Source organism: Octopus bimaculoides, chromosome 1 (assembly GCF_046866305.1).
Source record: "Octopus bimaculoides isolate indiv1 chromosome 1, ASM4686630v1, whole genome shotgun sequence".
NCBI classification, from domain to species: domain Eukaryota; kingdom Metazoa; phylum Mollusca; class Cephalopoda; order Octopoda; family Octopodidae; genus Octopus; species Octopus bimaculoides.
In genome coordinates, this window is record NC_142928.1 from 87,795,411 (window position 1) to 87,811,738 (window position 16,328).

Below are 16,328 nucleotides of genomic sequence, written 5' to 3' on the forward strand. Positions count from 1 at the left end.
ATACAAAAAAAAACACCTTTTTTGTATTTATTTTTACTCGCATATATATATATATATATATATATATATATATATATATAAGTATATATATAACTTAATTAGCAGAAGTTGCAAAATGACTCAAGAGCCAAGAGCCTCGAACATGGCACTTACCAAACACACTTCAGATCTGACAACTTACCTGATAAAATAATGGAACAGATATAATCAGTTAAAACTCATGGAGGTGATGCCCCAATATAACCACAGTACAAAAGCTGAAACTACTGACAGAACAGAATAATATGGATTTCCAAACTTTTGTTGAGGCCCTTGGAAAATAAATGAACACCACAGATTTTTGTATTTCTCTCTCTCTCTCTCTCTTATATATATGAGGTCTTGTTCTTGTGTAGACAGGAAGTAATATTTATTTCCAAATGCAGTAGATTGCAAATTACTATAAATTACTATAAAGTAACACTCACGCATGTCTTTCCGATTTGTGAATAGCTATCAATTGCAGGAACACGGTCAAGTAGATCCATTATTCTTGCTGCTGAAATTTTGACCTTAGCAAAATCTGGTGCCATGGCACCAACCTGTCCAAGTGCAAAGGCCCCAAAGACAATGGTTCCAAATACTCTGAAAATTTGTGGAAAGAAAATTCAGATTGACAATCAAGAAACTAAATGAGTTCTGTTGACAATAAAAGAAAGGAAGGTACTGTATCATACAATTATAAATAAACTCTTAGAAATAACAAAAAATTACAATAAGTCTGTGCTTTCCCTTTATTTACCTGTATATATATTTTGTATATCAAACTTGTGCGGTTTCATTTGTTTATTCACATAATTGTATCTCTCTATATATATATGCATATATCTTTCTGTGTGTGTGTGTGTGTGTGTGTGTGTGTGTGTGTGTGTGTGTGTGTGTGTGTGTGTGTGTGTGTGCTTGTACTCCACCACTGCTTGACAACTGATGTGGGTTCATGTCCTTGTAACTTAGCAGTTTGGTGAAAGGAGAGATAAGATAAGTACCACATTTATAAAAATATATATGTATGGTTTGATCAATAAGTATCCATAGTAATGAAGCTAAAGCAAGCAGAGTGAAGCTGCTTGGCACAGATTGACCTTGAACTCTGCTGTGCCAGCAAACTAAGTTTTAATGTTCTAGCTCACTTCTCCTGTTTACATCAGTGTTGGGAAGGAAGATGTGATCATGTGATCATCACATTGACCATGACAGAGAAAGTTGAACAGAAAATCTGCATCAAATTTTGCCAAAAGCTTGGTGATACCTGCTCAGAGGCCTATGTAAAGTTTTCAAAAAGTTTTCATCATTCTTGACACAATCAAAGAGATCTTGTGCTACTGAAACCGGAGTATCTTTTTGGTCAACTGAAAGCAGTTTTGGCACAAACTTAGCAGATATGTGTCTCATACCCAAATCTTCAGTGATAACGGACTGAACTGAACCATAACTAATCTGCACATCCTCTGATAGCTCGTGGTTGGTGATTCAAAAATTTTCCCTCACAGCTGCATGCACATCAGTGATGTTTTTCTCAGTTCTGCTGGTTGCAGGTCTCCCAGAACGTTCATCAATATTGACATGTTTTCGGCCATCTTGGAAACATCTGAACCATTCATAAACTCCTCTCCATACACTTTCTGCAACTTTGTGTAGGTCTCTGAGCAGGTATTACCATAACAACTTTCTCTGTCATGGTCAATGCAATGATCACACACTACACACCTCCCTTCCAAGCCCTGCTGTAAACAGTGGAAGGGAGCTAGAACATTAAAACTTAGCACGCATGCACAGCAAAGTTCAAGGTCACTCTGCATTCTTTCACTTTGTTACTATGGCAACAATCCAGATACTTATTGATCAGACCTCGTATAACTGTTGGGATCAACTTGTTTGAGTAAACCTTCAAGCCAGGGCCCCAGCATGGCTGCAGTCCAATGACTGAAAGAAGCAAAAGTCAAGGATAAAAATATACATACATACACACATATATACATACATACACAAACACACCTACATACACACACACACACATACACATACATACATTCATACAAACATACATACATACATACATATATACATACATACATACATACATACATACATACATGCATACATACACAAATAATACATGTATGCGTCATATGTACATACAATATAAATTGTAGCAATTTTTATTACTAAGAAATAAACAAAATGTTGCTTACTTCAATAAATCCACAAAGTCCATTTCACATTTTGTAATTAATAAAGCTCCAACATAGAAGGCACCAGCATAACACAGAAACACAACTGACTGTGAGAAGGAAAAAGCTATTCCAACTTTAAATGCTCCTTTTTTATTATTCCTGAAAAGACATTGACAGAAACATGCATGTAGCTGAAACAGTGGAATTTCAACATCAACAGGGTATTTTTGTTTGTATGTATGTATGTATGTATGTATGTATGTATGTATTATTCTCTTATTCTTTTATTCTTTTACTTGTTTCAGTCATTTGACTGCGGCCATGCTGGAGCACCGCCTTTAGTCGAATCAAATCGACCCCAGGACTTATTCTTTGTAAGCCTAGTACTTATTCTATCGGTCTCTTTTTGCCGAACCGCTAAGTTACAGGGACCTAAACACACCAGCATCGGTTGTCAAGCGATATTGGGGGGACAAACACAGATACACAACATATACACACATACATATATATATACATATATACAACGGGCTTCTTTCAGTTTCCGTCTACCAAATCCACTCACAAGGCTTTGGTCAGCCCGAGGCTGTAGTAGAAGACACTTGCCCAAGGTGCCATGCAAGGGGACTGAACCCGGAACCATGTGGTTGGTAAGCAAGCTACTTACCACACAGCCACTCCTGCGCCTATGTATTTATTTATTTATTTATTTATTTATTTATTTATGTCAAGTCACTTATGAGGCTCACCTAAGTGCTACTGGTAACATGTAATCCAGTAAAACCTGTTGAATGGTCGGGTTGCCGGTGACTAAACTGGCACCCTCACCAGGCTATCCTGGTGAGGAGGGTTGCTAGAAACCCAGCAGGATTAAAAACAAGACCTGTGGAAAGGCTGGATGAACCTAGTGCAGGCTCAACGGCTGTCTAGCAATAGTACAGGTACACAGAAATTCCAATATGTGCTAATTGAGTTGCTATCAATTAAAGAATAACTATAATCCTCAATATGCTAAGAACAAAAATAAGCTAAAAGGAACAAACTGTAAGAAAATTACTCTCTTACTCATAGGGAAGAATTATTTTGTCCAGGAATTTCTGATATATCTTCATTTCAATAGACAATGACAATACAGTTTTGATATTCTGAAATGCTTCCATTGATAGCTGGAAATAAAAAAAAGAAATTAATAGTAATATTAAATACTGGTAATGGTGCTCAACATGCATCCTGTCAATAAATTTGCCTCCCATTTAAATGGCAAGGACTCTGCAAAGTGTTCTTGCAAAAATCATTGAATGATAAGCTTGTGCATTGCTGTTGTTGCTTTTATCATCATTATTATTATCATTCAGTAGCCTTATTTTTATAACGTGCTTTCACTGCACTACCAAGCGCAGCTCTGTGTGTCTCGGGTATGTGCTGTGGTTTGTTGTGATACTCTTATTTTCACTTTATTGAAAATGTTTGACGTAGGATGTGTGCAGTGCCTATTAGTGCTATTTTCTGTATGTTATATATATTTGTTAGTTCTGGTGTTTGTGTTATGTGTTTTTCTGAATATTTTTTTATCATACCTAATGTACCTATTATGACAGGTATTGTTTCTGTATTTAGACTCCACATTTAAGTTACCTCTATTTCCAGATTTTTGTATTTTGAAAATTTCTCCATTTCTTTTAGAGAAACGTCATCTATTGGTATTGTTAGAAAGCAACTCTATCTGGCCTATTGGCCTTAATTTCTCTATCTGTGTGTATTGGCATATCCCATAGTATTGTTGCTTTCACATTTTCTGTGACTTTTTCTGGCGTGTGCCTATACCATCTTTTTTCTGTTGTTATTCCATATTGTTGGCATAGTTTCCAGTGTATGTAGGTCCCAAATCTGTCTTGTCTGTAAATATATTCCTTCTTAGCCAGGACTGGTCAGCCAGAGACAATATGATTTATTGTTTCTTGTCCATCTCCACATATTCTGCAGTTACTTGTTATGTTTCTTTTCATTATATGTTTTTGGTAATTTCTGGTGAGGAGGCTTTGGTCTTGTGCAGCAATTAAAAATCCTTCAGCTTCTGCTTTGAGTCCTGAGCTTCTCAGCCATTGTTGAGATTTTGCTTTGTCTACTCCTTTTGTATTTAGTTTAACCCAGTATTTGCCATGAAGGGGCTTTTCTTGCCATCGTTTTATCATGATCCATTGCTGTTCCAGTTTTAGTTTGGATTTCATTTGTTTTAAAGATTTTGTTGTTTCTTCTTTTTCTTCACAGCTGTTAGGTAGTTTGACTTTTTGTTTGTATTTGTCAGCTTCCTTGAAGATTGAAACAAATTTTTGTTTTGTTCATGTTTTGTGGCTATTTGTATTAGTTTCCCTTGCTTCTGAAGTAGGTATTTTTGTAGTCCTATGGTAGTTATTTTGTAATAGTTTTCTAGCTGTATAAGGCCTCAACCACCTTCTGTACGTTGGGGTGGTGCATCCAAAATCCTGTCTAGTTCATTTAGTGTCCAGTTAAGGATATTGTAGCTATAACTTATAACTGGGACAGCTTGAGTGTTGATACCTATTATCTTGTTTTTTTTTTGCATTGAGCTCTGTTTTCAGTATTAATCTAACTCATCTATAGTATTCTTTTTTTATTTTCTTTCATTTGTGTATGTTATATCATATCTAGTTCATTGATCCCTAAATATTTATATGTCTGGCTTTGGTCTAATTCTCTTATTTCATTTGCTTTATCTAGTGTGATGTTGCTACACTTAACTAGTTTTCCTCTTTTCAAGGTTGCTTGAGAAAAATTTTTCTAAGCCAATTTTCATGTTTATTTCTTTGGTAAATCCATGTACTGTCTGTAGTATGTTTCCAGCTGCTTGTAGTGTACAGTTTTAGGTCATCCATATATAAGAGGTGGCTGATTGTTTTGCCGTAACAGTTGTATCTGCATCCAGTTCTGTTTAGCATATCAGATAAAGTGTCAGTGCTAAGCAGAAAAGGAGAGGAGAAAGAGCGTGTCTCCCTGGAATATTCCTCTTCTAATGGGGATGGCTTTTGGTTTTTATGAGTCTCTCTTTTGTCTGGAGCTGTAGCACTGTCTGTCGTTTATTCATGGAATGTGTCATATATTTTATGATTATTGGTGCTACCTTGTTCATGGCTAGTGTTTCTAGGATCCATGTGTGTGGAATACTATCAAAAGCCTTTCGATAATCAATCCAGGCCATACTTAGACCCTTCTTCTTTCTGTGACTGTCTTCAATTGTGGCTTTATTGATTATTAGTTGATCTTCACAGCTGTATGATCCCTTGCAGCATCCCTCCTGCTCTTCTGGAAACAGCATAGAGGACACAAGTTAACCATTCAGAAACACATAAAGGCCGCTAACTTCACATAAACATTTATAGTTTATAATATGGTGTAAAAATTTTCATTGCTTAAAACTGCAATCTGGTCACTGACAAATGTGAAATGACTACAATTATGACAGATAAATATCTGTCATAATTGTAGTCAATTCAACCATCTTTATTCCCCTATCACATTTCTATTAACAACAAACTATAAATATTTCCTTCGTTTTAGTCACCATTCTTATGTCTAAACGTTGCATTCTTTTATCTATTCTGATGACTCCTGTAACCAATAATTTCTGTGATTCTTTTTTTCATTTCATGTTATATTTAAAAGCAAAAAAAAAAAGAACAAATCAAAAATATTACTTACTTTAGTTGCCTCCTCAAGGGCAGAAGCACCTTGACTGAGTGTATTTGTCAGCAATTTAGTTTCAAGTACAGCTGACAAAGCAAGAATGGGCAAGAAACCAATAATGAGTAATGCTAATTGCCATCCATATATAAAGGCAACCACAATTCCAGATCCAATGTTTGTAATGCTCTGTACAAGAAGTCCTATTTTTATTCCAGTGGCCTGATTCAAAGAAATAAAATAGAAAAAGGAATTATTATGTGATAATCATCATCATCATCATCATCATTATTTAACGTCTGTTGTCCATGTTGGCATGGTTTGGACAGTTTGATTGGGCTAGCATGTTGGAAGACTGCACCAGACTCCAGTCTGATTCGGCATGGTTTTCTGTGACTAGTTGCCCTTCCTAACACCAACCACTCCAAGAGTGTAATGAGTGCTTTTATGTGCTACCAGCACGTGTGCCATATGCATGACACCAGGGTATGTTAACGTGCCACTGGCACGGGTGCCAATTTGCAACACCAGTATCTGCCACAACTGCGATTTTGCTCGACTTAATGTGTCTTCTTCTCAAGCACAACATAATGCCATAGGTCTTGGTCATTGCCTCCATGAGGCCCAACACTCGAAAAGAACTCAGCACTTTGCCTCCATGAGGCCAAACATTCAAAAGATGTTCTTTACATACCACCAGCACAGGTGCATTTGGCTTGACAGGTCCTCTCAAGCACAGCACATTGCCAAAGGTCTCGGTCATTTGTCATTGCCTCTGTGAGGCTCAAAGTTCAAAGATCATGCTTCACCACCTTGTCCCATATCTTCCTGGGTCTGCCTCTACCACAGGTTCCCTCCACAGTTAGAGATCAGCACTTCTTTACACAGCTGTCCTTGTTCATAAACATTACATGACCATACCAGCACAGTCATCTCTCTTGCACACCACATCTGATTCCTCTTATGCCTAACTTTTCTCTCATGGTGCTTACACTCTGTCAAATATGCACACTGGCATTGCACATCTAGCAAAGCATACTGGCTTCATTTCTTTCAAGCCTACGCATGCCCTTGGCTATCATGTCCCATGTTTCATTGCCATGCAACATGGGTGTTTGCATACAGGTATCAAACAATCTGGATGGCACACTTAATCTACTGACCTGTTCAACACCATAGCCTAGCACTTTAAGTGCCTTTCACAGATCTACTCTGTTACAAGCATTCAAACCATGTCTCTAGCTTGATGGTCATTACCCTATCATCTGACTAAACACTGGACTAAACACTATGTAGTTAAGAAGCTCTCTTTGCAACCACGTTGTTTCAAGTTCAGTCCTACTGCACAGCACCTTGAGCAAATACTTTCAAATACAGTCCCTTTCTGACCAATGCTTTGTCAGTGAAGTTGGCTAACAGAAGCTGTGTGGAAGCCCATCGTGTGTGTGTGTGTGTGTGTGTGTGTGTGTGTGCGTATCTTTTTGTAAGTGTCTGTCCTCCACCAACGTTTGACAATTGGTGTTGGTTTGTTTGTTTGTTCGTTACATCCTCATAACTTAGTAGATCAGTGAAAGGAGTAAGATAGAATAAGTTTCAAACTTGAAAATAAAATGCGCTGGGAGCAATTTGTTTGACTAAAGCTTTCAAGGCAGTACTCCAACATGACAACAGTCTAATGACTGAAACAAGATAAAGATATACACACATACACATGCACAGAAGTATACACATACACATACAAATATAGTAATACCTCATTTGACACAGACCCACTTTACGAGAACCTGGGTTTACAAGCTTTAGTTTTCAAGCACAAGATCCAAATTTTGAACAAAGTTCAAAAGTTTCAACTACCGTAACAAATGTTTCTGTATGTTACCAAGAAATTTATAGAGAGTAAAAAAAAGCTTCTAAGCAAACAACTCTTGACATGTTTTTTTAAAAAGAAATCTACAAATCCATCTACGAGTGCTTGTGAATTGGTGAGTACGTCCTACTAATGACGGTGTGCACAAATCTAGTGTGAGTGAATGTGATTCAGAAAACAATTATAATAATATTTTTTATTATGAATGATCTTGGCATTATTTTAACTTTACATAAAATATTCTTTACATCCTACTGTTGTTTTATTGCCATTTATTTACAAGTATTATAAATTTTATAAGTAAAATATTTTTCTGGGAGCAAATTACAATTTATAACATTGCTACTATGGGAAATTAACTCGTATAATAAAGCATTACCTCATTAACTCATATATTGAGACATTACTGAAATATACATTAGCACATATATATTTTTGTAGCAATGTGTGTGTGTGTGTAGCAGAAGTAGAAGAGGAGAGGAGATGACGAAGAAAAAATTGATAATGATGATGATGAGTAGGAGGAGTAAGAGGAGGATATGAATTGACTAAGACTTTAAAATATTCAGGAAGGTCCCTAATGTTAAACTATTTTATAAGGTTACTAAATCAGAAGCTTAAATGACTTACCCCTTTCACTCGAGCAGAATCAACTGATAAACGTGTACACAGAACTCCAGTATTGTTGAGTTCTTCATCAAACCAGGATATTTCCTTTAAAATAGATATAAAGTTATTCAATTTAGTTTTTAATCATCACATATCTATAATGCAAATTTTTGCATATGTCTGTATGGATGTGTTATATATATATGTATATATGTATGTATATATATATGTATATATGTGTATATATATATATGTGTGTGTGTGTGTGTGTGTGTGTGTGTGTGTGTGTGCATATACTTGTATGTGTATATATATATATGTATATATGCTTGTATGTGTGTATATATATATATATGTGTGTGTGTATACATATGTGTATATATATATATATATGTATATGTATATATGTATATATATATGTGCATATATATATATATATATATATATATATATATATATATATATATATATATATATAACTCATCGATGAAAATCCACTGTCATATATAGAAAAATTAATAAGTAAAAGCACAATAAATAAGTATAATATAATACAAAGTAAATATCATAAGATCAAGATAATAAAACGACTACACATGTTTCATAACCAATTTTCAAATAGAAAGAAAATTTAAATCGATTAAAATCGATTAAAACTATCGAAAGTCAATTCTATTCAAAAATATAGCTAATCTTCAGGTCAAAATACAACAATAATAATAATTAAAGAATGTATATATCAACCAACAATAAATAACAAATGAATGTATATAAAATACTTATTATATTAAGATAGAAAAATATTATTAAAAATATCAAAATTATAAACATTCCATAATCAACCCTACGTTCATTATAATACAAGCTAACAGGAATATTATTTGCAAAAACCAACTTAATGATTTTTTCGTTTAAAATACAATTTCAACGAAGTTTTAGGTTAAAATAATAAAGATAGAATTAGCACATATCTAAACGACGCAATAGTTTAAGCTAGAAGATTTTAGACTAAAAACGTTTATTTCAAAGAAGTCTAGTGAAAATATTGCGTAAAGAAAAGTAATAGAAATAAAAATATGAATGAAAATGTTATTATGAATGAAAGATTAAACTTTATATAACTTAAGTCATAATAAAACAATTAGCGATATTGTATAATCAAAGAAATTAAATAAAAAGACTAGTTATTTATCGCATAAAATAGAAATAAATATTAAACAGTATTAATGGAAAAAATTGAACCCTAATCTAATCGAAGTCTTAGTTTAGGCTAAGATGATACTCTTACTTCTAATTAATTTAGTGTTAAAATTACATTACAGTAATGTCTCAATATACGAGTTTGAACTGCAGCAACTTATTGATAAGTATCGCTTTTAACTTTGTTAAATGACTTTATATCATTGTTTGAAAAAATATGTATTTTTATATTATTCAATTGATTTTTAATGATAATTTTAGTCGATACCTTTTTTAACACTAAATTAATTATTTTTTGCCCCCCATAGCTCCTAAGAAAATTAATAATGAAAGGGCTAAGCGTCATGTTATAACGCTGGGAGATAAACTGGCTACGATAAAATGCCATGAAAAATGTGAAAAGTGGTAGCAATTGCAGTGGGACAACTGTATCGACGATTGTACATAATAAGGACAAGATTTTACCACATATCAAATCTAAAGCCCCAGTGATGAAGAGGCAAAATCTTTGAATAAATGGAAAGTCTTCTTTCTCTTTGGATTGTTAGATTGAATCGTCAGCGTGCTACTATTATTCAAGAAATCATTCAAGAGAAAGCGTGGTATTTGTTTGAGGACCTGAAGAAAAACTATCCAGATGAGAAAGATGTAGAGTTCAAGGCAAGTCAAGGATGATTCATGAGATTTAAGGAGCAAAGAAGTTATCACTCCATTAAGAAGCAAGGTGAAAGTGCATCAGCTGACGAACAAGCAGCAGCGGAATTTCCTAATGCATTAAAGAAAATCATCGGAAAACGGTTTTCTTCCCGAACAGATTTTTAATGTAGACAAAACTGGATTGTATTGGAAAAAATTGCCAGACCATTTATTCATTTCCAAGGAGAAGAAAACTATCCCAGGCTACAAGGTCTCGAAAGAACGTGTGACCGTTATGTTGGGAGGTAATTGTGCAGGACATTTTAAGTTAAAGACATTACTTGTGTATCATGCACACAACCCTCGTGCCCAGAAGAACATACTCAAGACATTTCTCCCTGTTATATGGATGGCTAATTCAAAAGCGTGGGTTACTGTTGTTGTTTTTGAAGATTGGTTATTCAATCATTCTATCCCAGCAGCAGAGAAGTACTGTAAGAAGGGGATTCCTTTAAAGGTTTTATTTATCTCAGATAATGCTCTTCGTCACCTGCAAAGCATCGTAGATTTTGACACCAACGTTACTGTTCTATACCTCCCTCCGAACACCACATCTCTTCTGCAGCCAATGGATCAGGGAATAATTGCTATCTTCAAGCATTACTATATGAAGCGTACTCTGCGGCAAGCAATAGCTGCAACTGATCTTGATGAATCCATCACACTTCGTGACTTTTGGAAGAGATACATACGATATCTACAAGGTTGTACAGAACATAGCAGCAGCATGGAATGATGCACAGAGCACATTTATGAATGGTGTATGGCAGAAACTATGCCCGCAATTCGTGTATGATTTTAAGGGGTTTGATAATGTTGCCATCAACAAAACGTCGGTGATTACGAGCAAAGAACTGGAAATGGATTTGGAGGAGAGGATTTCATAGATTTATTTGAAAAAGACAAGCAGCCCCTGACGAACGAGGATTTTATGGAGCTTCACGAGCAGTAAAATAAAGAAGAGGAAGCCGAACCTGAATCACATCACTTTACCATTAAGAAAATGCAACAAGCATTTGCATATATCGACAAAGGTTTTTCTATGTTCGAGGATATGGATCAAAATGCTCAGCGCTTTTCAAAGATTATAGGAGCTTTTGCTCCTTATAATGTAATCCTTGAGGAAAAGAAGAAGACAGTTCAAGGAACTCTCAACCGGTTTTTTAAGCTCTTTGAACAAGAACAACCAGAGTTATTGATGTTGACGATCCACAGCTATCTACATCTGCGATGTAAACCACCAAATTGTATTACGCATTGGTAAATTTGAAATAATTTTGTTTTTTTCACTACTGCAAAATAATAATAATTACTGAATTTGTTTTTTAAGCTTAAAAGGCTTTTATTTTAACAGGTCTTATTGCAAATCGCATTCATAAATAAACCGTCCGCGATGTATGGTAAATACTGCCAAATTGTATTCGTAAATTTAGATTACATTTTTTTTAGTGTATTAAAAGATAAAAATTATTTGTTTGTAAGCTTAAAATAGGTTTTTATTAAATATGGACTATTGAAAATGCATTCATGAATAAAGTACAGAACTGGGAATGGCTATTATCGGTTTAGCCTAGAGATAAGTTAATTCGACTTAAGTCGTGTCTCCTGGAACCAATTAATGATGTAGGGTGAGCTCTGCCTGTGTATATATATATATATATATATATAATTTAGAGAAGAACCACCATTGTACAATCCAGACAATGAAAGACCCCCATGACACCATCCAGAAAAAAATACTAATCTAAGAATTCAATAAAGCATAAAAAGTAAATAATAGTATATTGTTGTTGTACTCAGGGATGGTCATATTGCCAGTTTAGCCAATAAAAACATACGCACTGTATATTTGGTGTTAATTTGCTTCAGCTTTATATTACATTAATCTTATTTCGGCCAGAGTTCTTTCGTCACACTTCTGTGACCTCATCAGTGGTCCTTTGTTTTCTTCTTTCTTATGTGTGTCTCACCTTGCTAACTATCAGCCATTTTGTATTTTGTATTCCTATTGTATGTGTCTACGCATGCGTATCCTTCAACGTGTCTATGTTTTTGTAAGTGCATGTGTGTGTATGGGCAGTGTCTGTATTATCTATATTCTCTGTTAATACATGTTCGTTTGTATTTGTTTTTATTTATTTGTTCATGTGTGTTTTTTTTGTGTTTAATTAAATTTTGTTAACGTATGTAGTATTTAATTCCATTTGTTTATCTATGTATTGTATTATATTTTGTTCATATTATTATTGGTTTATGGGGAACGTATTGTCACATGTTGTGGTTTGTGGTTTGTTAGGGGGGGGGGTGTTTGTGTTCCATTCTAGTTTCCTATTCAGGCTAGGTTTCTCTTCTATTATGTGTGTAGCTTCAGTAATTTGTCTAAGTGCTGCGTATCTGCTATGTGTGGATAAGATTTTAATCTCTATGTTGTTGATTGAGCCTCCATGTTCTTGCTCAGCGTGCTGGTACAGAACTGATGAGCTCTTTCCTTCCTTAAGTTCCCTCCAATGTTCGTTTGCCCGCTCCCCTATGCTTCTTGCTGTTTCGCCTACATATGTCATTGTCTTATTTCTGCATCGTCCCTCTGTACATCTTATACTATAGACCACATTTCTGGTTTTGCAGTTCATTTGTGGGCTAAATCTACATACGGTACAGTTCCTATCAGTGCAGGGGGTTCTACTGAAAGGGTATGTTCTACTGATAAGGGATTTAATAGGGTTGCCTGGCCTTTCAACAACCTTAATTCTTAGCTTAAGTTTGTCTAAGGGCCCTAGACAAACTTAAGCTAAGAATTACTGAAGCTACACATATAATAGAAGAGAAACCTAGCCTGAATAGGAAACTAGAATGGAACACTAACACACACCCCTAACAAACCACAAACCACAACATGTGACAATACGTTCCCCATAAACCAATAATAACATGAACAAAATATAATACAATACATAGATAAACAAATGGAATTAAATACTACATACGTTAACAAAATTTAATTAAACACAAAAAAAACACACATGAACAAATAAATAAATAAAAACAAATACAAACGAACATGTATTAACAGAGAATATAGATAATACAGACACTGCCCATACACACACATGCACTTACAAAAACATAGACACGTTGAAGGATACGCATGCGTAGACACATACAATAGGAATACAAAATACAAAATGGCTGATAGTTAGCAAGGTGAGACACACATAAGAAAGAAGAAAACAAAGGACCACTGGTGGGGTCACAGAAGTGTGACGAAAGAACTCTGGCCGAAATAAGATTAATGTAATATAAAGCTGAAGCAAATTAACACCAAATATACAGTGCGTGTGTTTTTATTGGCTAAACTGGCAATATGACCATCCCCAAGTACAACAACATTTGTTTCAACACACGATTTCACATCAAAAATCTTGCAAAACAAATATGTAAACGGAATAGTAAATTGATAAAGCATAAAAAATATATAGTAATAAGTTGACTACGCGTGTTTCGTGGCTATATTAAAACAGATAAAATCAATTCAATTCAAAAATAAATCGATCCAAATTTAATTCTATTTAAAAATATAGTCACTCCTCAGGTCTAGAATAAAAATAAAAATCAATGTACGTATCTTACCACATAATAATTAATTAAAAATAGAAATACATATAGAAAAATACGTGTTAGTACAATAAATAAATGAAAAACATTTAATAATATTACTTAAAATTAAAAGCATAATTTATCTTATCGAATAATTAGTGTGAACTAATAATAATCATCCATTAAGAAAAGAAATGAATATAGAAAAATCTGTCATCCACTTTGAGTTTTGGTTATGGTTTTGGCTGATGTTAGACAGACAGAAAAACAGACAAGTAGACAGACAGGCAGACAGGCAGACAGACACGTTTTTGTAGTTATAACGTTTGGAAAATACTGCTCTAATATATGCATATAATGCTACCCTTAAATTGTAACCCACACTAAAAAGTTTGATCAAGAGTATAGACTTTCATAGTTAAGATAATCTCCATTCATTATATGAAAAATGTTTTCAGAAAGCTTAATACCATCCATCAAAGGAAATATTTTCTTTCAGTTACTTAAATTTGCTTACCTGACGTAACATGGCCTTGAACAATCCAGCTCGCAATTTCAAGGTTAACTTTTCACCACTTATTCCAAACATCAAATACTAAAAAGAAATAATTATCAAGTTACATTTTTAGGAGAACCTTTTTCCATCGCATGTCTCTTTGTAGGCATACAGCCATAAAAACGTAATATTTGTTGACAGTATTACTAAAGGGCTAAAACATACTATGGAACTGATAATGATTTATGGGTGTAAAATGTTGCCATTGCTAGCTATATACTGTGCCATTATTTATTCACTGAAGTTACCATATCAAATAAAATTTGCATTTTTCTGCAATGCTGAAGTTTGTCTTAATCCATGGCTATTTCCTGTGCTGACAGTGCTTCATCAACCAAGAGGAGGTGGAAGCTTCAGCGAAGGAGTTCTTTCCCTCAAAGGACAAGAACTGGTATCAGCATGGGATCAAAGAGCTGGAAGAAAGGCGGCTTCAGATGGTGCAATATGATGGCCTCTACTTTGAATGCTAGGCTACTTTTGTTGTAGCTTGACAAATAAAGCAAATAAGTTACCAAAACATTGCAAAGCTTTTGACTCAACACAGTATTAGTGCTTCATACAGTATACTCATAATAATTCACAATGGTTTAATTACTAAAATTGGACTCATGCAATATTTTATGAGCATTGATCCTTGGATTTGTAAAAGCAGTTACACAGAATTGTTTAATATAAAGATATTATTGGAAGAAATACGTTTTAATTTCTTTTCATCTTGCCTGCTATTAATTCTGCCTATCTAACATGATGGCAATAAATAAAGAATGATTGAATTTATATACTCTATATTTAAGTATGATATTTACTCTTTGATATTCTTCAAGGGAATAGCTGTAAGAGATTTGTAATAAAAAGAAACATAAGTATTTTTCACAAATGTGGATAATTTTAGCCCATAAGAAAAATAAGGTCGCAGCTATTAATCTTCACAGATTAAATTGCATAAATCATAAAAACTTTAAATTGATATTAGTCAAGAAATGAGAAAAGTGGAAATTTGAAAGTGGTACAGAAAATGGTTCGTGATACTAGAGTTTGCTGAAAGTGATGCAAAAGTAGGTATATCCTTTTTATAAACTGACAGGTCATTCAAATTGATGTTAATAGAGTAACTCTTCTTTCTGTTCTCCTTCAGGTAAATAAGAGGTTCTGAGCAAAGGCAACATGTTGTTATTGATTTCTTGACGATGAAGGGTGCAGGTTGTTCGATATTCACAGAAAGTTACAAGTTGTTAACATAGATGACCCACTGACAAAAGCAATGTGCATGAACAGTTTAAAGAGAGGGAAACCAGAACTGATGACCAAAATGCAGTGGAAGATCATCAATTGTGACCACTGTCATGAATCACTAGCGAATGGACGAATTGTTTTGTACAGGTGGGCAATTCACAATGCATGAAATTGCTGTACAACTGGACTGTGGTCACAATGCATTACAGAAGATAGTGGAAGGCACTGGGTATTGGCAAGTGTGTGCAAAGTGGTATTACAGCAGTTGACATCTGATTTGAAGGTGAGAAATCTGAAAGTAAGCTATTTTCTGCTAGAAGCATTTGAAGTCAATGAAGAAGTACTTATTCTCGTTTGGCTAGTGGATAAAATGTAAGCATATCATTATGATCTAGAAATGAAGGCTCAGTCCATGGAATGGCATTATACCTCTTCTCTAAGACCTCAGAAGTGCAAGAGCCAGTTTTGGAGGATGACAAGGGCATCATTTTCTTTGATTTTCTAGAATGTAGCTGTACTATGAATAGCAAGAGGTACATTGAGACACTCATAAAGAGGAAGAGACCAAACGAGAGGCTGAAAATTATTCACATTCATCATGACAGTGCACGACTACACACACTTTGGTAACAAATCAAGCAATCAGCAAAATGAGCTGGTC

The 16,328-nt window shown here is 34.5% G+C and overlaps 1 protein-coding gene across 1 annotated transcript in view; it reads right to left on the bottom strand.

The window, feature by feature from the left end:
- The window catches only part of LOC106870660 (ATP-dependent translocase ABCB1), a 112,667-nt gene that overhangs the window by 18,608 nt on the left and 77,731 nt on the right, over positions 1-16,328 (bottom strand). The window contains exons 18-23 of the mRNA XM_089353464.1: positions 14,396-14,473; positions 8,410-8,493; positions 5,931-6,134; positions 3,279-3,379; positions 2,232-2,372; positions 468-624 (exon numbers count right to left, since the gene is read on the bottom strand). Of these exons, the coding sequence (XP_089209590.1) occupies positions 468-624; positions 2,232-2,372; positions 3,279-3,379; positions 5,931-6,134; positions 8,410-8,493; positions 14,396-14,473 (765 nt within the window). The remainder of the gene's footprint in view (positions 1-467; positions 625-2,231; positions 2,373-3,278; positions 3,380-5,930; positions 6,135-8,409; positions 8,494-14,395; positions 14,474-16,328) is intronic.